We start from the raw sequence: 22915 nt of genomic DNA, 5'->3' as shown, positions 1-22915 counted from the left end.
CGAAATACAGATTAATGGAACAGAGAACGAAATTAGCAACAGCAATTTTTTATAATTTTTTGATCCACAACGTACAAGAGTGTTCTTAAAAAATTCTAGTTCATGTAAACAAACGACATCAATTTACAATTTACGATTTTTACTTTCAAGCAAAATGATCAACACATGAAAGCTTGTGTAAGAAAAAAAAATATTTACAACACTGCAAATCTCTCGTCTAGAGTAATATTTCAAAATCAAAGCATCTAGCGTTTTTCAGTACGAATATGTCTGAAGGTTTACAAAACAATATAACCTTCTTACTTAATAAAACTTCTTCCAACTTAATAACCTTCAAGCTAGAGAAATGAGTGCACTAAAGCGTCCAAGGGACAATTTTGAAAGGGTGCTAATGGCCAATGGTGATATACGTACACGAACAGACCACACAAATGATTCTTACCGCTTCGGTTGTATGCCGTCTTGGCACGACCGGCAAGAATCATTCGTGTATTCTGTGCATATATCGTTCACACGGTCTTTGTGCTTCAAGCGAAAGAGCAACGGAGGCAAGGTCGAGTCAACATCATGTTTACGTTCAATGAACGTGCAAAAACAAACGTGACCCGCATTCACGCCCTTATAAACCTGAGTAAGTGAAAGGCATGTGCCGGCCATTCTAAAATTTGTTTAGTGTGCACAGGACAATTTAGGGTGAACAGTTTCAATGCACAATGAAATTAGCAGCGCGATAAGCGTGAAATTTTGTTCAGGGACAATATATACATACACGAAGAAACGAACCCACTAGCTTTTAAAGAAAATATATTGTTACTTTTATCTTACTTAAACGTTTTTCCATAATGGTTAACATTCATTTATATAACGGTTCCATGCAATCTACATATTCAAACATGGAAGGTTAAATAAATAAAAAAATATGTAACATTCACTGTGAGAATAGTACAGAAAAAATAAGGATATCTGGTTTAAAAAGATTTTCCTTAAAAATTTTGCATGCGTTAAATCATAAAATATACTTAGATTGTTCGTGGTAAAAATAATTTAATACCCAACAGTCTAGTAAGAACATTCTTAGTATTTTGCAATCAAGATTTTATAGTCTTATTGCTCACTATGTTATTGAAAGTGAAGAATAACTTCAAACACTTGTATCTCTTGATTAAACAATTTGGATAGTAAATACTCATTTGTTTCCGATATTTATTCTACCGATTTAAAATTTTGTAAATAGGAAATGATTGCACCGTGTTTATAACGAATTATATCAATATTGGTTACAATATAAAATTTGAATAAATATCGAACAAAGCAGAACATTGAAATAATACGTTACCATTTTGTTGTTTTGAATTTCCATACGCACACAGATTTGGATATGCACTTGTACAATAACATTACGATATCGTTTGTTGATGCAAAAAATTCGTGCACCGTGCAACGACTCGGCAAACATGGTTAAACCGTTGGCTGCCAATGTTAAATGAAGAAGATGTCATACAGAATGATAATATCGCGGCTGGTAGTCGAAACATGCTCACTTTTCAGCTCGCGTATAAAAAAAGGAAAACAAACTTCTACCCAACAAAAATCACTTCACTTATTACAAAACAACGAAGAAGTTAATTTAGCACGAAACAGGTACCACGTTGCAGGGCGCGTCCAAACGGTTTCACTTTCGTCACATTTCGAATTTACGATATGTGAAGAATACATCGATATCGATATGTATCGAATTTACGATACATTCGATATACACTAGCTATACAATATTCCTCGATTTTCCTTATAATAGAAGTTTTAATTTTTTTTTTATTTGTAAAGAAGCATTCAAACATAACGATTAGTATAAATACCATCTTAGATAATTACTTTTTTTCATCGATAAATTCCGTAGATTTCAGACCTCATTGTTAGGTTAGATCTGTTACCACAACCAATAATATCTGTTCATCAAAGCGTAACTGTATGTTGACGACAAATATTTAGAACGACTTTGCATTTAAATACGAAACAGTTTCTCATTGAATCTAATCAGATAATGAATTAATAATGAAAATTTTATTTCCCACTAATCGATATATTCATAATTCTCTCGCGATCGATTTTCTATCTAACGTTCCGATTAGCTATGCCAGCAGCAATTTACTAATAACCTCATTGGTCGTTTACAAATTCAAATAAACAAGTAACGTAAAAACAATAGTTTCTTTCATGGAGCAAATAAATTTGCGAGTTTCGATCGCGAAAAACTTTCTCTACGATTGTCCTCGCCCTTCATAAATCGTACAAATATATACGTTGAATCGAGAACAGGTGGGTACAACATAAACCAAAATAAAAGAAGCAAATCTAAGGTATCCCAAAAATATCGTTACATTATTGACATATGAAATTTGAACCTTACCTAATCACAGCAACATCTATTGCGTTTTCTATTGCACCGTGGTCCTCGTGTTATCAGCTATTTGTTGATATGTGTCAATTTCCCAGCACGCACACACACATGTACACGTAAGATACACACACGCACCAGTTACGATATGTTGTGTTTGCACTTTAACGGAACACCGCCGAGAAAAACGTGTGACAGCGATGATCAAGGACGGTTCCGTGGTTAAAGAAAAGGAGGGAAGCACAAAATTGACGAGCTGCAGGCTGCGTGCCGAGCAGCCACCCTCACGGTAGGCGCACGAGCCTATGACTGAGCCCACCACGAGCTCACCGGGACTGATTGTCGGTTACGCGCACGTACGTTCGGACCGAATCGTCCCTTACGAACATATCACACGACCTTTCACGAATCTTGGAAACTCTGTAACAGACGCGAACTAAACTATATATTCAGACAACACGCATACTTTTAATATCAATATTAAATATTAGGAATTTGCTGAGAAATGACTGGCAGTTTGAACACGGTACGGTGACTGGTGTCAGTTTGAATCTGGAAATCTCCCGCTATAGATGGCGTAACTGTAACGAACATTAATTCAGAAATTATAATATATTCATTGTGTTTGTTTACATAATTTTTTATGAAAACGTTGAAACGTTATTTTACTGTGTAATTAGAATTCTTATTCTTATCAATGAACTAATGATAGATGTATCTTTTATTTGAAATATTTATGAAGATACAAAATTTATTTCTTGTTTATTACATTCATTATTCTTTCAAAAAATCTTGGGCCTGGTAGGAAATGTAATATATTTATGTTTGTAGAAGTGCAATATTTTTCTCAAAATTGTGTTTGTTGTTAAAAAACTTCGTTGATGACGGAGTGATTGGGAAATATGTGTATGTAATAATTCTAAATGTTTGCAAACTCAGCCCTTATTTAATTTCGAAATTGGTGTAACATTTAAAGAATAGAGCATACAAATTTTTATATTCTGTTTAAGAAAAGCTTCTGATACACTACGGTCCAAAACTCATTTAGCATCAAATTTTTACTTCAAACATATTGAACTACTGCTTCAATACGTTTTATACCTTTAATTCGAATTCATAAACAACTAATACATTACTCAAACACAATCCCATAAATGAGTTATCAACTTCTACAAATAGGGAATTTCAAAATAGCATATAAGTTATATTCAAGTAAAAGAAATGATACTTAGTTTGCAAGAATTTTTTATTAAAAGGAAAAAAATTTTTTAAGTTCTTGTGGCAATTACGAATGAAGACTTCACAGCAGAGTTTACCATACTCGTTTTTTAATTAATTCTTCTCAATCAAATGAATACGAGTACAGATAATTTACAGCCAAGTGAAAAGTATACGCGTATATCATCGCAATTACATCGAAGATACAAGATGGAATAAAATAAATGTAGACAAAGGAAACAGCAACGAATACGATTGCGAGTTTGTTTTTCCTTGATAGTAAATACATATACACATAATAATATAAATAGTCAATGGGTTTCTATATTTGGCGTAAATCACTTTTAAATTTTCTATAAACTACGCTATAATGCCGTATACGCGCTTTGCGAATTCATTGTGCTTACGATAAAAAAGTACAATCGTTATACATATATTCCCTATGCTCGAGTCGGTTCTAATACGAAAATTTCTCGATAAATTACTTCATTTGCGCGCGATTTACGAATTACAAATTACGAAAATGAATAGATGCGATAATACTTAAATAAGACTTTTATAAATCTCTTACTCGATAATCTTACTCGTTATGTACATTGTTATTGTAAGTAGTAGTAATTGCGTTACAAAATATGGAAATTGTAGCGGGATTCACCACAGAAGGTATATTCAAGCGACAAAGGGAGAAAGAGGCGTATGAACTATTCTATACTGCACGTAATTCCCTACAAAAATAATTTCACGCGCGAAGCGATACACGTTGAATCCATTCTCTGGTTGTTCTTACATTCAACGTTGTTTTCCATTTTTTTTTTTTTTTTATCTAATTATCACCATTCTGATTGTATTGCTCTTGTAACACCACGCACGATATTTTACAAAAATATTTACTCTACCATTAGTCGAATTACGTTTGAGCAAGTGTATGCAACAAGCTATACAACAAATTATTCCGTGTATGATCATTCGCACTATCGCCCTCTGTCACTTGCCACAAGAATTTTGTGCATCGTTAATACAGTTTTCTTGGATACAATTGCGCTTCATTGTTTGCTTATGTCCCGTCGAAGAACGAAGCTCGTTTGCTCTGCTACTTAGTTCAGTTCGATACTTGTACTACGTACAATAATGGATATCAAATATAGAATAAACTACTTAAATGCATTTGGCATGTCTCGTTTATATGCGAAGCCCGCATGTTCTAATCTGAATTATTGACCACTACATCAACATGTTCAAAATCTAAGAACAGATGGAGTCACCATCTTGGTTGAATCGACTTTGCACTTACATTATAATAATTATTACAACTTTGGACTCTTTCGACGGATTAGTCCCGCGTCGATAGTTAACTCCCGATATATAAATACAACTAATTACGATCATTTTGTCCTACTGGTCGTTACAGTAGGATTTACAGTCGACCTGACATGAGCACTCTGCTTAATAGGTTTACTTCTCGTGGCAACTACTGTACTATCCATAACTGATCTTCGACTTTTCACAGTGCTCTGTTCATCGAGTTCTGAACCATTCTCTTTCTTTCTGTTTACCTCCAATGCTCTTCCATTGCTTTGCCGATCACCGCGATTCGCTGATACATTTTTACACGCACTTCTCGCAGCCTTCATATCGCTTTCATAATTTTTCCGCGACGGTTGTGGAGTATAATATAAACTGAACCTCTTGGACTTTACCGTTGGCTTCTGTTTCTCGTCTCGTAATTCGTCGGTAGAACTAAATTTTCGACTTATTCTGGTAGTAACAGAAGTTAATTTATCACTGACTAAAACAGACTCGGGCGTCTTCTTTGTGGAGGATGGTAGGAAACAACTGAATCTTTTATTTTTTACCGTTGTCCCTGAATCCGTAATACTTTTTGGTGTACACTTTTCACGTCTAAGTTTTACATCATTCTTCGTGTATTTCGATTCATCTGGAGTTTTCGTTAAAGTCTTCTTGTTGTTTAAAAGATTCTGCGTTTTGGAGCCCTTCGAAGCAATCATTTTTAATGCTGTTGGTGTCTGTAATATTTTCGTTGCAGACTTATCCTGGTTCGTTAATGATGAAGTTTTCAGATGTGAATGCTCATTTACAGAACCATTTTCATTTGGATCACGCATATTATCATTCTTTGGTTCCCGATTATAAGAAAAGCAAATATTTTCGAAACTATCGGTTGACTCCATACTTTGAGTCGAACTCGATCGTTGCTCCTGTGTTAATTGTGCAAACTGAATATTAACAAAACTATCCGATGTTTCTATATCATTGCTGGAACTACCAGTTGAACTACAAGTCGACGATAAAATCATATTACAATTTTTCATGTCATCGTTTTCAAGTTTTGGAGCAATATTGTCAGAAAGTATTAAATTTTCATAAAGATGTTTTCGCCTATATTTTTGTTTATTAATACTTAAATTAACGGATTTAGGTGTTTCACATGTACACACATTACTGTTGGTTGATATGTCCAATGTACTCTGCACGCTAGAATTAATTTCACTACAGGAATTTCTTTCATTGAAAGAATATATATTTTCTTCAACTGGAGTTGTATCACAATTCACAGTAATTTGAACCGCCGTTGTATTTTGATAACAACGTATTAACATTGGATTTTCGGGAATACTGCTCCGAGATGAAGTCTCACTATTCGATGATTTTAAACGATATTCGTGAACTTGTTTCTCATTTAAATTGTTTATGAGATTATTCATAGACTGACTAAGAGTATGAATATCTTGTAAACAATCTGCACTTAGAGATACAGGTTCATCATCGCTTCGATTTCCATTGTTAAAGTCACATTCGTTGAGAGTAAAATTTCGTCGATCTCGACCAACGGTATGTTGTGATTCAATACTTTCTGATTCTACAGATGACGAAACTTCATTCCACTTGCTTTCTTTGCTGTCGAGTATACCATCAATTTCGTCGTGCGAACTGCCGTGCTGTAGTTGATTCTTGAAGTCGAACTCAAAAGTTGCTACTCTTATCGGCTTACACTGCTGATTCCAGTGTTGCTCCGACGGGTTGGTAGGGGTTGATACTGTGGTCTGCTCGCCTCCTAGAAAGCTCTGTTGATATACAGAGGAGGGACAAAAGAAAAAAAAAAGCATTGCTACAGATACAGCAAACCACTACTGAAGCCTTCCTAGCGTAGTGTTGGAATAGCCAAGAATAAAGCTATATAATCGGTGAGTATAATATTCTATATGGCAGAAAATTGTGACTTATACATAATGAAAGAACTATATAGAACTAACAAGCAAATTAATAAGAAAGTGTACATAACAAAAATTTAATACCTATACTGAAATTAAAAAAAGAAGTTCACCGGAACTACTGCAAAAATCATTTTTATTGTGTTACTTTAAATTTAAAAAAAAAAAAGGAACATAAGCCATGCAGGGAAACAGAAGTAGGTTTATCTAATAAACTAATAGGTAATGACAGTTACCGCTAGCCATGGATGGTCAAGTACATCTTCTGCGGTGAATCTCAATTCAGGTTGTGCCTGAAGCATGTTTGAAATCAGCTGTTTGGCAGAATCGGATACATTATCCCAATACGGGGATGTGAATTCATATTGGCCACTCAGAATACGTTCGAATAATTCTTCCTGTTCATTTTCAGGTGACACGAATGGTGGAAAACCACAGAGTAAAATATATAATATTACCCCAGCAGCCCATACATCAATCTAAGGAAATTTAAATTTATTTTCATCCTTATTCTTCTGGATACAAATGAATACATAAATCGGTATCTTTTTAAAAATCAGTATACCTTCAACCCATATCCAGTTTCTGCGAGAATTTCCGGTGCTACATACGTGGGTGTACCACAAACTGTGTACAATGGTTCCCTTACAACTTGAGCTAATCCAAAGTCACCTAACTTCAAACATCTAACATGACTTCCATCCATCTCTACTAAAAGATTCTCAGGTTTAACATCGCGATGAACTATATGGTGTATATGTAAATAAGCTAATGCGGATGTTAAATGTCCAATCATTACGCTGGCTTCTGCTTCAGAGAATTTTGTTGCAGCAGCAATTGCATCAAATAAATCTCCACCCTACAATAACGTAAGTGTCTAATTTTGTGTTGCTTCATTTTAAACACCTAGACTAAAAGGTTTTCTAAAATGTATATACCTTTACAAGTTCCATGACCAGAAACAACTGATCAGCGGTCTCTTGCTCCGCGATCAAGCTAATAATATTTGGATGACAAACTTGTCGTAAAATTGCCACTTCACTAGCCAACATTGTTTCTTTCCCTTGACACTTATACTTATCTACAATTTTCATTGCATATTCTGCAGCTGTAGACCTAAACAACATTTTTCAATAGATTTCCCAATAGTCGTAATCGTTTTCATAGATTTTTAAAACACTTACTTATGAGTGCAATGCCTAACAATTGCAAAATTACCATCTCCAATTACACGACCAACTGTATAATGTAAACGTAATGGTTGTGGCAAAATCAATGTGAAAGGACTAGGTGGACGCACTTGTGGTGTAGTAAGCACCTTTTTTCCAGATTTACGTGGCATTCTAGGCATTGGACCACTTTGTCTTTTTGATGACCACAGATACCTTCTAAAGCTCTGAACACTTTTAGATTCCTCAAAATCTAGTTCGAAATCTTCTTGGCTTGCCTTTTCAGGGCCATAAGCCACAAAGATATCATCACCTTCAAAAAACTGTTCTAATGAGTTAATTTGTTGACCTGATAATGTATAAACTTTTCTTACTGCTCCAGAATCTAATTTAACTGCATCTGTAATTGCTTCCATTGCATGTTCTAAGCTTGGAGCATTTCTCTTGTTTAATAAAAGACGTACAACTTTACGTGGTTTTGTGCCATGTCGGATTAATGTAATTATTCTTGCTTTAACACATAATGGTATTGCACTTATTTGTCTACCAGTACCTGCCGGAGATTGTGGTAGGCCAGATAAAGAACTGCCTCTTCTTACTTTAGTGGACGAATATTCCACTTTCTTAAAAATTTCACCTTGTCCAGAAACCACATAACATTTACCATCTTCCAAATCATTAATATTCTGAACTTTTTGCCCATCCATAGTATAAATTGCCCTTACACCGTTAGGTAAAGTAACACTTGATAATAAAGCTCTTGTTAAATCTGAAGCTAAACTATCAAAATTGCGATATCTCTCTGGAGTCACAGCCATCACAATACCGGTATAAAATTTATCTCCATTTCTAAAAAATCTTACTCTCTTTGCTTTCTTAGTTGGTGGAGTTCGAAGAACATTTAATGAATGCCGTGTGTTAATTTCCAATAGTCTTTCATCTAAAGTCACTATAGTAGGTGTATTTATTTCTCCACTTCCTGAGAAATTGCTGTCACCAGATGGTGAAGCAGCCTGATTCAATGGTTCTTCCATCATCCTAAATACAAAATACATTTAGTATGTATGAGAAACGACTTCTAAAATGATTTTGGACTACACCAATAAAAAATTACTACAGATACAAATGAAAAAGAAGCAACTCTTTTAGACTACACATATGAGGAAAAGCAACTCAAACGGAAGGTTTTGGTGATGGATAATTAAAGACTGAATATATGTATATAATAGATCAAATACATTTGGTAGTACAAAATTATATTGAAGCAACTTTTAATGTACTACTATTACAGGTCTTGTAAAACAAAACGAATAAAGAGTATTAAAAAATCATTATTAAGGTATAAAATTTAAAAATAGTCAACAATTTTTTATATCTTCATCGTAGATATTCTAAATCTGTATACGTTACAATTCGGCAATAAAAATATTTATTAATTTTCCTAACCTACTTAACCTTCTTTAAATTTTTTTATATGCACGTAAACATTACATATGAATAAGCAGCCATGGGTAGAGTCATTTGTTAAGAATTCATATTTAACAACAATTAGCTGACCCACTTGCACTCACCTGCTCGCTGAGCAGAATGTATTGCTAAAAAACAGATGAAAAGCCAACTAATGAGTGAATGAATCACCACTGAGCTGACATTTTCATAGCAACCATGACGCGTACTAGATAATATGAGCGAGAAATCTCACTTTCGAATTACAATGAAAGAATTTCACTTTCCGTTACACCTAAATTGTATATAACTGTTGCACTTTACGTTTCTATCGCAACACACCGATTTTTGTTTTCTACGCGCAGAATAGTTTGACCTGCCAAACTCTATAAATAAAGTGGCTTGTCAAAGAGAAACCGGGAGACCGGAACCGGAAATGTAAAGAAATTAGAAGGGTGGGACATGAGCATGAAAATGTAAACAAATTACTCATGATAAATTAAGTTATAATAATTCTTACCTATTTAATGAATATCTCTGAGTAGGATTTGTATTGTTCTTAAATCATGTGTTCCTTCCCTGTCGCTTAAATGAATACCTGAATTTAATAGAGCAAAATTCTGTAAATTTAAATGAAATACTTTACTATCTGTTTAAATATTTAACAAATATTAACTGTCAATAGGATGTGTTATGGATTCTCAATTACTTGGCGCAAGTTAAAAATCCACGGTGAACAGAGAAAGGAATTTTCTTCTAGTTAACGTAATTTAACTGAACACTTGTTATAAGGGCGTTTTATATCACGGAAAAAATGGAATGGAATTGATAAGAAATTTAAAAACCAGTCGGTAAAATGTAATGTCCGTTGAAAGCAATAGAGGGCACTGTGATCATCAAAATCGTTTATTTTGTATCGTCACATATATGGTATACTGAATGTTACTATGAAATATTTTGTACACAATAATATAATGAATACACATTTTCAGCAACTGACAGTTACAGTATCTATAAAAAATATTTTAACAAGACTTGCTATATTACATTTTCGATAAAAACTTATAAAAATTAAGATTCTTCAATTCCTCTGATAGCCGTGATCGTCTAGTGGTTAGGACCCTACGTTGTGGCCGTAGTAACCCAGGTTCGAATCCTGGTCACGGCAATGTCTCGACAATGACATTGTCACGGCAGAGAGTTTATTTTTTCCCTCAAATCCCGTATTTTTTTAATCACACAATGTTTATCCAAATCATATACCCTTCATATTACACATATATTGATAGCATTGCAATAAACAAAACATATTTTAACATAGATTGATAAATTAATAAACATTATTTGGATATTGTATTGCCTTCAGCAAACAAATTAATATTTTCCAAAACATCCATTTAAGATATTCTGCCATGATTATTCTAACATTCAAGTGCATTGTACTAAATTACCCAAAACATTACACTATAAATCATCATTCTATTAAATTGCTCAGCACAGATTACTCTTTCAATGAAATCAATCAATCTATTCTCGAGGGTATTGTCAAATGTTTTTCAGTTTAATTCACGGATTAGTGTTTGTAATTCTAAGGAATTCAGAGTATGGGAAATTCCGGAGCCAAAGGATCTCTATTTGAAAGACCTTCGGAATACCTGGATGCGCGGTCCGTTGATCCGCACCTGGCGAAACGGTCAAGAGAAAGACAGACATAGAAGCGATCCCAGCCGGTGTGTGTCAGTAACCAGAGACAGGGCCGTAGCACGGCAGTACCGCGGCAAAGGTGGCTCGGTTCAGTGGAGGGAGATAGCACAATAGCGGGCGACGTTCTCCAGAAGAGCCGCAGTCTCGTTCGGTGTGTGTTTATTGGCGGTCGTAGTAGCGCGGGTGGATTTGTTACGTGTAAAGGAGCGAAGCGTACGTACAAGTCGCGCTCAGCTCGCTAACAGTGGATGGAAAGGAAAAGCGTGCGTTTTTCTTCGCGATTCGACGTAAACTAAAAGGGCACGCGGTTACAAATGCGGTGACCGAGGATGCCTAGTGAGTGAACGTGCAACAAGAGACGCCGTGAGTGCGGGTGTCCTCGAGCTCGACTGCAGATCTTTAGACCGGTCAACGAAAATGCGGGCGCGATACGTCGTGGCAGGTGAGTAAAGTCCCGAGCATGTTCGCCATTCGTGCGTCGTTCTTATTCCCGTGTTTCTCTTTGCCCGCCGTTTGTGTGCGTACTTCGCGCGGCAATCAACGATCTACAACACGCGTATAACGTAAATCTCTTTCATTCTCGTCGAATCGTGTACAGTTACCATCGATCGATATTAAAAACCATGGATCAACGAACTTTTCAAATTCTCGATGCCTGCTAGATGTTTGTGACTTCCGTGACGGTTAAACCACGCTACGTAACGCGGTCCCGAGTTTCTACGTGGGGATTCAGACGCAAATGATGTGCTACCTCGACGGCGTAGAATTCATGACAGGTGGGGAGGCCGTCTTGCCAAACCGTTCCGCACACCTGATCGTCTACCTGAAGTACTGTTATATGTCCGTATATACTAGGATAGTCTAAAATAAACGTCGTTCTTCATGGGAAACCGGTATACTCTTGTGAGTGTTTCGACTCGTTCCTTTATTTTCGGGACGAGCACCAGTTCGACTCGGGGTCTTTCCTAAACAAGCATTAACCGTTCATTGTGCAAACATCATCCGTTTAGTGACCCTGTTCATAAATTTACCAAGTTTCTTGGTCGAACGAACAGAAATTCATTGTAAAATAATTGCTCGACCTTTACGTCGGAGAGACAGTGGGAAATTGAAATCTCCCAGCGTTCAAGTCACTTCGACGATTCTTGGTCCTCTCCCCCTCCTTTCGAACGTGTCGCCGCTGATCCACCGAATCGCGTAGTGTCACGCTTCACGGGCAAAAGGAATTAAAACTAGGCATTGGAAGGATCGATAATGTTGGTGCAATGACCCCCATAGGCCCTTCACACGATCGTTCAATCTTTTCGCCTAAGGATTGATCCGTTCGTAAAATTACTAGGTTATACAAATAAACTTCGACCACGCGTAACGAATTAAGGCGATAACGGGACACACGCTCTGTCTCTTCTTGAGCCTACGTAATACTTGGATTCGTAAACCAGACCACCGGAATATCGATCGTTTTAAATCTCATATCTCCCGTTGTTCAACGTTTCCCACTTTGCTAAGTATACTCCCGTCGCGTAGCAAAACAGTTCAGCCTAAAACTGGTACACTTTTATCTAATACATACTTCTGTGTCTCTGCCAGCCATTAACGAGCGTACACATCTCGCGGCTCACTTTCTTTTCGTGCCATCTCTTGTATACGCGTAATTTCCTTTCGTGAAAGCCTCTACGTAGGTAAACGCTAAACGTCAGAGATTAAATACAAGACATCAGGAGAGAATCAGTTTCTAGATCGTGCACTCGCGATTAATGGTAATTAACCAAAGTAATTCTCAAAATTAACGAGGACCATTAAGAGGAACTTTTTTTGCGCGCGAACGGGTTATCAACTTCGGTGGTGTGGTTCCTTGGGCGAAAATGCGCCGCCGAGCGTGATACTGGAAAAGGTCGGCTACGAATTTCTAGGTGAAGGAAAAAAAACCTTACTTCGCCCCGTCTAGCGCAGGTGGAAGCCACGTCGTTGCATTAACGTTGGCCCCCTCGCTTCACGCTCAGGTGCGTGCCATGAGCAATACACACACACACACACACACACACAAAAGCATTTCTATCCCCCCACGTATAATATGTGTGTATATAAATGCAGTGCGTCAACGGAGGCACCGCAATGTTCGTTCGTTATATACCTGCCGGACGATGCCTGGCGTTATTGCGTTAATCGGTTTCCGTTTCTTCTTATCGTCAGCGAAAGAAGACTCTCGGGCTAAATTCCGTAACAGGTGCCCCCGCCTTCCACTGGTATACGAAATTATACCGGCGTAACCGGAGACTGCTGACATTTTGAATTCGGTAGGGAACTGTGTACTCTAAAATGCGTTTGAAATTTTTAAATCTGTTGAATTGAATAGTAGTGAAGATTTTTTTTATTAAATTGATATGTTGAAAGGGGCTCTCTAAAAAGGCAAAGTATCATTACAAAAAATGTCACAAACAATTATTGGTACCTTTAATTACCAAGTATAGATGATTATTAGTATCGGTTTTTGTTTATTAAACTAGGTCTAACCAACTCTGATCAGTATAATGCTTTGAAAATGAACAATTAAACCTCCTTTTTACTGTTTACAGTTTATATTCTTTCACTTAATCTATGTTTATAGTGACGTTTATGTTAGGTTTCGGTTACAAATTTAACTTGCAATTAAAGGTACTTATAATTGTTTGTGATATTTTTTATAATGATACTTTGCCTTTTTGGGGGGCCAGTTTCAACATAATAAAGTTTAAAGGCAATCGGAGATATCAACCGAATTTTATACTATTACCATTCAGTTTATTCGATTAAAATGGATTGTAACCCAGAAGATTTATCTGAACTTGGAGATGGAACATTTAGCAAAAGAAAAAGAAGTTATATAATATTAAAATATTCAGTTTATTCGATTGATCGTTACTTATGGAGTCGGGAGAAGTTGTGACCTAGATTATTTCCTAAGTACACAGATTTATTTTGCATTTAACTCTTTGAAGCACAGAGTTTTACAATAAAAAATGCGTTGTTGCATAGAAATGTTATTTTTATGAAATGTGACAAAATAGTTTTATTTTCAAACGTTCAAGCACTAAAAAGTGGGACATTTTTCATACCACTATGCTTCAAATAATTGAGCAGTTTACAATAAGTTCGTAGTTGTTCGATTCTTTATCATCTAATTTCTAATGTTTTTCTAAAGTATCACTTATTTGACTTCACCGTGGCGTATGGGGACTCGATTTCTGATCGTAATCATTTACTGTAGGAATGTTTCAATATTAGAATATTTAATATATTAAGTATAAAATTAGAATGATAAATTTAATACAGAAGCCATTGTTTTCTCGACTAGTTATCATGATGATTATGTAGAGGTATCAATTATGTATAGCATCTCTACATAATAGTAAAATCATGTGTTTATAGAAAATAAATTGTGAGCGAATAAATTGGATTAATGTTTCTAACTGACATCTACATAATGACGTTCGATTTTGAATGCATATAATAAAATATATTCTTTTAAAAACAGTTTGAACAGCAAATTCTAAGATTTCAACGAAATGTTCTATTAATTAAAATAGGAGAATGAGATTAATTTCTTCAAACGAGTTAACTTATTCTCATTTATGGTTATCTTGATGATAATGCGTTCAATTTACACGTTTCTTTATATACATCAAGCCTGCCCTTCGACTTTTTCCCCAGAATTTATGGCTTCCGCGTTGTTTATATGTTATAAAAAAAAGAGCTTATGTTCACGTAACTCAGCACTCACAGTCTTGATATTGATTTACCGAACAACTATGCCACACTGGCACATTCGTTATAAAATTTATGAACCCTAGAAACTATTCAACTCCTTCAGAACTGTATTTCATTCACTAAAATTCTCCGTTGACCAGAGTAAAAAAGTAATTAAAATCACTCTGAAAATATCAAACTTTATGTTCGCCTGAATTTCACAAAGAAATAAATCTTCCGCCTAAACTTTGTAAAGTTTGAAAACTTATACAGAAAAATCTCTATATGTCAAATATTACGTTACTAATAATATATACAAGCAATTCATCCCTATATTATTTCCTACCAAACAAACGTAAAGTTTTACAGAAAACATTTTAGTAACTCATATTCACCACCGTCGAAAGACCAATCACATTGATTATCACTAGACTGCGGATTTCATGAATTTATAGCCTATAGGGTTCTGTGAAATACAATAAAAGACAAAACTTTTATTGGATCCAACGAGTTTCTATTTTATTTCGAACCCAATAAGGCACTTAACAAAAAAACAAAATTCCTACATTTTCTCCTGTCTTTATAAATCACTTTAAAAAAATGTAATTTTGCATAAAAATCCTCAGTCTAATTATCACAATCGGATAAATTCTAGAGACGAAATTCACGTTTTGGAGAGAAAAAATGTTTCGCCTTTACATGATGGATGTTTTCATATAAATTACTCGGCCATAAATCAATCAGAGCGCGTTATTCCAGTTATTCCCTTTTTCTCTCCTTCTTTCTGTCGCTCTCTCGGACTCTCATCTTCGTCGTTTTCGACTGGAATTTCGCCGTCTCTCTGGTTATCACGGAAGGATACCCAAGCGCAGAGGATAGGCTACATTTCGATTATTTCAGCTAGTCGATTCCGGGGGCCGTATGCCTCGATTCCTTCTTCGGCGTTATACGTGCTTTCGACGAGTGCGCAACATCGACATTCCAGAAGATTGCATTTTTTCGGGACCATCGAGGCGCGACGGAACGGAGCGAACGAGAACGTACAGCTCCGATTCAGTCCGGTTGTTTTATTCGTGCCGGTGCGTTTTATACCGTGTTTCCATCGAGCCTTTGTCACGACAGTGTTGTCGTCGGGTGACAATTCCGTTCCCGAATAAAGACACCCCTGAAAATAAATCACGACCGGTAATGTAGTAATAACGATAACGAGGGCACAGAGGCAAATAGGATTGTCCGCGTCGACGAGCAATGGAAATTTTACGATCAATTTTATCATCATCTGTTCATGTTTCATTTATATGGACATCTTCCATTTACTTGTGAATTAATAAGTATTGCAAAATAATAACGACATATTATCTGCTGGTCCTTGTTTACATTTGATGAAAGTAAGGACTATGAAAATACATCAATGGGATTACAGATAAATCTTTACAATTAATTATTGTTTCGAAAGTACATGAACAAATGTATGAGTTACTGTATATATATATGTACATGTATTTTCACATTCCGTAGGAAATCTTGGATCTTTCGTGTCCAAGACTAATCGTTTTAACGTTTTAAGCTTTCAAAAAATCTGAAAGTACCCTCGGATACTTATCAAAAGTCTCTACCACGTTATACAATAGTTCGTTAACTCAAATGTTTATAACTTTGTTCGATAAAAATGAAAATTCTGAGGAGAGTCTGGGATAAAATAAAAATCCCACATTGCATACCGAGGATTAATTTTTTAGTATAACCAGTGTCCTAGAAATAAATATTAATAGTTTGTTTTTAAAAAAAAATTCAAATCCTTTTGACGAACCTATTCAAATATCATATTTTGCACAAAATGGTAATTTTTTTTGATTCCGTGTGTATTTGTAAAAATATTTCCTGACAATAATCATGACGGACGAAATGTTCCCTTAACGATGCAACGGAGAAACAATTATTCCTCGGACGATGACACACATTCGGCACTTACTCACGTATCGCTATCTTCTCTGGCTAGTTAAGGATGATGATACCGATACTATTGTTATTACTAACGTAATGTCTAGAATGTTGTGGAGCAGCTAAGTTGCATTCCTCTAACGGTAGGTTTGATTAACTTTACTATACTTAACTGTATTACCCATTACTTCCTGGATGCGCCGGCTTCCTTATACACGCTCTGAGCGGGGTAAACCGTTTTCTCGTTATTATGCTAGAAACAACTTTTATTATATTCCGTTTCACGTTCTATTAATATTCCTGAAATACACAACTGCGAATTAGTGTGATCGTTGCACAGTGAATGGTATTACTGCAACTTCATATTATCCCTGTGCCCTGCCCACCTGTCTTATTGTTACAAATCGACAGAATCTAGCGCAAGAAATACTGAAATTTTATCATAGAACATCAAATTACAAAATCTAACTAAGAATTATTCATTCTTGTTTTGAAATTGCATTTGAACATTTAAACGTGATTTGTATTTCTATTCTGAAAATTTGAAATTGTAGGAAAAAGTGATTGTCCTAAGTAATTTTCAAGGATTCTTTCAATTTTCTCTCGATTTTATTTAGATTTTATTTCGATTTTCTTCGTTGTTCTCTCCACCATCCTGAAGAAGAATGATGAAAGCCATATTCAGAGTTTCTATAATTATATTGAATTAGTATATCTCTTTTCAAAGAAAACTAATCTCAATGTTTGACGATGAAGAGCATCAATCATTTTACAGAAAATTACTGTTTTAATTTTAGTTCGAAAACTATTGGGACAGATCGTGTGTCTTGCGTCGAGAAAGAACCAACGAAGTCCATTGGAGTGTCAGTGAAGCATGTTCTTTTTCATCGTTTTCGGAATTTTTTTTCCATGTTTCCACGGTCACATCTGTGTAAACGCCACTTAAGGTCCCCTCGTAGAGCCCGCACCCCGCACCGCAGAAACGGATGGTCTGGTTACTATCAGAATCAAGTATAGTAGAAAATTCTTGAACGGTTCCCGGTGTGTCCTGTGAAAGGTTTTTTCTTTTAAAGAGCTCACGGGGCGCAGGACACTCTAAAGAGGCGTTCCCAAGGGGCCATATGCCGCGTTCATCGGTATTGTCTCCTCTACTTTCCCGTAGTCTGCTTACCATTACACGTAATCCTGTTTTTCTTCGCCTTGAGACAAAAACCAGATTTCCGGATCTGCTGGAAAGTTCATTCCCCGGAAAACCGCTATAATCCACCGTGAAAATCGAGAAACACATTTCAATATTACACAATTACTTAATGAACTTCTCATGTTTTTTAACGTATACCACTTTAAAATGCTTCAATTTTTATTTACTTAATAGACTTCTCGGGTTTTTTGATATAAACCACTTTAAAATGCTTCAATTTTTATTTACTTAATGAACTTCTCAGGTTTTTTAATGTAACCACTTTGAAATACTTCAATTTTTATTTACGTAATGAGCTTTCCATGTTTTTAAAATGTAAATAAATACTTGAAATTATTATATTAAGAATACTTTAAATTATTTCAATCTTTATTTCGAAGAAGTACTTTCTCGACAAAAAGACAAATGATATCGATATTTTATCTTTAAAATCACACATGCATAAAATGGGATTATTAAAAAAACGAAATGACTACTTCGGAGAGTGTGCTAGTTGTTAATTGAGTTCGCTGTATAGTTAACGAAGTTGTAACAAAACGTGGGAACTTTTTTATAAATTGATTTAAATATGCTTTTATATGGAACTATGTAATATTCCTGACCATACTCTATCATTAGTTAATAAATCGTGTTACTTCACTGTGTGAAATTGTTCATCAACTTTAAATAAAATCAAATTTTTCAGAAATTGTACGCTTCATTGAAGCAGCAGATCGTACCTGGTCTGAACTGTTTTATACTTTATACGTGTGAAATAAAATTCAGCTGATAATTACGTTTTTACACGAGACGAGGATATCGAAATTTTACGCCAGATTCGCCCAGCAGTTCCTTCTGTAATTCAATATGAACTGTGGAGACGTGGCGTCGTGATCCAATAACTGTCACGACCGATACAGATTTTCGCTCGTGTCGCTACTTTTCCGCGATAACCTTGTTGAAAATAAATTTTTTTCACTGCCAGTCGAACACACTTTTTTTGATAAATATCAAGCAGCGAAGCTTAGCTTATTACTTGAGTGATTGAAATAATGCCTATTTAAACAATAATTTACTACAACCTCAGAGATTATTTACAAAAATAAAAATTAAAGATTGCATTCTCATTAACGTCTTTATTCTATTTTATGCTAGTACAAGATTTATTAAACTAGAGGACAGAATTCATTAAATACCGTATTTGTTCAACGAATAACCAATATAAAAATTAATTTATCGAGTATTTATTTATCAAAATTTCCGGTATTTGATTCCAAAATATCTGTAGAATTTATCACAGAGAAACAATGTGATCGTTTTCCTTTGAACAATGAAAAATCTGGTAATTCGTCCGCTCGTACGAATTTCGATCATGCTAATCGCACGGATCGTTGTGTCGTTAATGAAAGATGGATTTCATGCCCGACAGATGCTCGTGTTGCTGAGAGTCGGCCACGCAGCCAGCGCCCATACGTTGGCTTGATCCGATTAATTAAATAATTTACTCGCGACAGTAATTATTTGCGCCTCGCGTGGCCCGTCGAGATCAACTGGCATTATACGCTTATACAGGGTGACCCGAAAACTCAGATCAACCCCTAATTCCTCTTTTCCCATTTCATCGAAATGAATTCAATCGAAATAAATTCAATCGAAATAAAACCTTGGACCATAAAACTTTCTTCTTCAAAAAATGTATTTTTTCACTGCGTAAAATTTTATACCTTCGAAAGTAATGGACTTGAGGAATTACATTCCAATGCTTCTACCGTTGTTCAATATTATAGGGATATATTTTATTTGAAAGTAAACCTTGTATGTACCTATTTCGTTTCTTTGAAAGAGGGCACAGTCCAGTGCTGCCAACTGACAAAGACTATTCTGGCTGAAACGTACGATATTTTTTTCATCATCCCGCGAAAAGGATTCAAATTTTCGGATTTCCCTATTTTGATCCGACAAAAGCAAGGTATAAGAGGAAGGATCAATATTACACAATAGACAGTAAATTCTCGGTGAATGTTCGAAGGCTCTTCGTCACTGAGCATTAAATATTTCATAAAATAATGAGCATAGGCGGTTGTTTTTAAAAGTTTTATAAAAAAAATATGTTTAAATGTCTACAGTTTAACTTACAATGAAACAATTCTGAGATCAACTAGTCTGGTCGAACTTTCAGAACCACCCTATATACGTGACTCGGGTACGTGTCGCAATTGTACGCGAACGATCCACTGCATTGTACACGTGCAACGCACGAAACAATTTCCATCGTCGATGTGGACCGTCCAGTCCGAGGAATGTTATAGATAATGTGCAGAAAATTTCATTGGGACCCCGGCATCAAAGCGGCATTCACTTTAATCGTGCTAGCAGCTGCCGTTTCGCTTTGATACCGTCGCGTAAAGCTTCTGGCTATCGATATTTCAATTAAAATATACATACAGAGAAAATATATTTCTTTGCTGACTTTGATTATCGATTAACGTCCGTGTTTGTTTTATTCTAATTATACTTTCTTGATAATACTGAACCATGTGCTGGAAGTACATGCTTTCAAAAAACATACTACTAATACGAAAGCAACTGTTTTTAGGAAAGCAGAAGAAAATATACAGGGTGTTCGAAAAAGGATGTAATACTTCATGCGGTTGTAATACTCACCGAGTGGAGTAAAGAATTTCTAATCAACATGGGTCCTAAAATCAACACTTTCGGTATAAAATTAACTTTTATATTTACGAGACATAGTAAGATACTGTAATTATATACAGGATGATCCATTTAAATCGACCCACTCGAATATCTCCGAAACTATTGACGATATTAAAAAATGTTTCAGATAAAAGTTCGATGATATCAGAGGGCACGCTTTCTGATGCTAGTAACTTTTCTGTTATTAGCAGTCCAACCGAAAATATCTTTATCAGGTATAGCATGGTTTCAAGAGACCTTTAACGTGATCATAGCAAATTTTTTGTCGACTCTTTTTTTTCATAATTCTTCAAGGTCACCTTTAATTTTTTGCAAATACACCCATAATTTTTTTACGCCTATCTGTTAGAGGATTTCAAGACGAATTCGGTAAATATCATAATATAACATGTGTTACTTTTTTTTTCATCTGGGTCGAGAAAAAATTAAAGAAATATTCGAACTGTAATATTCCGATGTTAAGCTCTTGCCTACTGTTTGTAAACATTTCTAAAATCTACTGATCACGATTCGTGGTTCACCCTGTATATATTGTTACAAATTATCTTTTCTATGAATTTCAAGTGAAATGTCTCCCAATCGAACGTTCCATGATGAAACAAACATCGAAGTTTCAATCGAAAGCGTGACATACTGCGTGTAGCTATTATAGAATTCACGACGATCGTTTCACGTATCTACCTGGACGTTGAAGTTTCGTTGAAAACTATCGGTTTTCCGAGCGACACATATCAAAGCTGCTCCACAAACGTCGTGGAAAGTTCGCCTAGGGCTTCGGTTTGAATGGGGGGCCGTTCTAGTGGACAGTACGATGCCGCTGCACACACACATCGTTGTACGATCTTAAAGATCGCAATTCCGTGCCTCTTGAATTGAACAAAATTCCATCTCTTCTGCATTCTACTGAAATTTTGGTTCCAATTTGAATTTTGAAATTCCGCAGTATTTACCCGACAAAACATTTTGAAATACATGAAATAATTATTATCCCTCCGTAGGCAATGTGGACCCATGCGAATTCCCATTTTTCTCGTACTTTCCTCCGAATTTTTATTTTTATCGAGAAAACTTTTAAACGGTCGTATAATCAGTAGAGTACATATTCTAAATCAGTTTCCCTGTTAAAGAATATGACTAAATCGGTAAAAAAAAGCTAGGCCTGGGTATGATCTCAAATTATTTGTTAGAGAATACCAAATCAGTAGAAATATTAAACTTTGAGTTTAAATTCGCCTAATGTGAAAATATATGTTCGCCAACAAAGGGTTAAAATTACGTGTAGCTATATTACCCTATATGATACAGGTTGCACATAAATCCTTATAACTGTAATATTTAGGGATTTATCGTGAAAATAAAAATTTGTGTACTCAGTTTAATTGTACAAAAAAGTATTCGCAAAGTTTCAAAGAGATCGGTTTAATAATGTCCTCGCAAGAAATTTCCAAAAGTTCATTCATTTGTATCCCGTTTACACCCCTTTAATCAATTCTTTTATTATTATGTCTATATAAGTCTTCGTGCTCGAGAATTCATTTCAACCGATAACGTTTCCCCGTGGTTGGTCGTGCAGAATCCATACCGAATCGATTCTTCCACAGAACTGAAAAGAACCACAAATTACAAGAAGTAAATACATCCGTGAGCAATGAATTACGTAATTCGCGCACGTATCGTATTTGTCTCCGTTACAAGCCGTGATCCTGCTTGAGAAAATCTGGCACAGGGTTGCACGCCGAGAAAAAGTGGTACAAGGATATACGGAACACTATTTACGTTTTCCGCTGTTTTTTTTTTTTTTCTTCTCACGAACTCCCTGTACACGGAGAATTAGAAATGGAACACGCTCGGTTTCCCGACCGCGTGGACATATTTCTACCTGTTCAAGAGAAAGAAAAGGAGGGGCTGGCGCTATTGCTCCAGTTCAACACGGTTGAACCAACCACGAGAAACCAGTTTTTCCCTGTGCAGTTGGAAAAATTGGAAGTCACGCGATGAGTCACGACCACAAGACACATTGTGTCTCGGTGTATCTCGCCGTTCGCTTATCTAAATGCACGCGAAACGCCATTTACATCTCAAAAGAGTAGTTTTAAGGTAAAACCCGCGCGGAGGCCACAGAAATTCCTTGGTCCCGATAACAGACCCCCTCGTTCGTCTGCGGCTCAACAGTCACACACCGTCAAATAGG

At 35.7% G+C, this 22915-nt stretch overlaps 2 protein-coding genes and 1 non-coding gene across 3 annotated transcripts in view; 2 read left to right on the top strand and 1 right to left on the bottom strand.

Annotated features, from left to right (window-relative positions):
- Positions 1–4581: 4581 nt before the first annotated feature.
- On the bottom strand, positions 4582–9663 carry LOC107190022 (serine/threonine-protein kinase DCLK1). Its single transcript, XM_015578737.1, has 6 exons — positions 9584–9663; positions 8028–9050; positions 7782–7959; positions 7409–7702; positions 7080–7322; positions 4582–6696 (listed from the first exon to the last, which is right to left on the bottom strand). Exons 2-6 carry the CDS (start codon positions 9047–9049, stop codon positions 4996–4998), a joined length of 3438 nt encoding a protein of 1145 aa, XP_015434223.1. The 5' UTR covers position 9050; positions 9584–9663; the 3' UTR covers positions 4582–4995.
- An 891-nt stretch (positions 9664–10554) lies between these two features.
- Trnah-gug lies at positions 10555–10626 on the top strand. The gene has a single exon. It is a non-coding gene; the product is annotated as a tRNA-His (tRNA).
- Positions 10627–11571: 945 nt separating this feature from the next.
- The window catches only part of LOC107190064 (protein crumbs-like), a 46989-nt gene continuing 35645 nt past the window's right edge, over positions 11572–22915 (top strand). The window contains exon 1 of the mRNA XM_015578788.1: positions 11572–11604. Coding sequence (XP_015434274.1) covers positions 11580–11604 — 25 coding nt within the window. The 5' untranslated portion in view covers positions 11572–11579. The remainder of the gene's footprint in view (positions 11605–22915) is intronic.

Source organism: Dufourea novaeangliae, unplaced genomic scaffold (genome assembly GCF_001272555.1).
Source record: "Dufourea novaeangliae isolate 0120121106 unplaced genomic scaffold, ASM127255v1 scaffold172, whole genome shotgun sequence".
NCBI classification, from domain to species: domain Eukaryota; kingdom Metazoa; phylum Arthropoda; class Insecta; order Hymenoptera; family Halictidae; genus Dufourea; species Dufourea novaeangliae.
The sequence above is the reverse complement of the archived record's forward strand: the minus strand, read 5'-3'. Positions and strand labels throughout refer to the sequence as shown.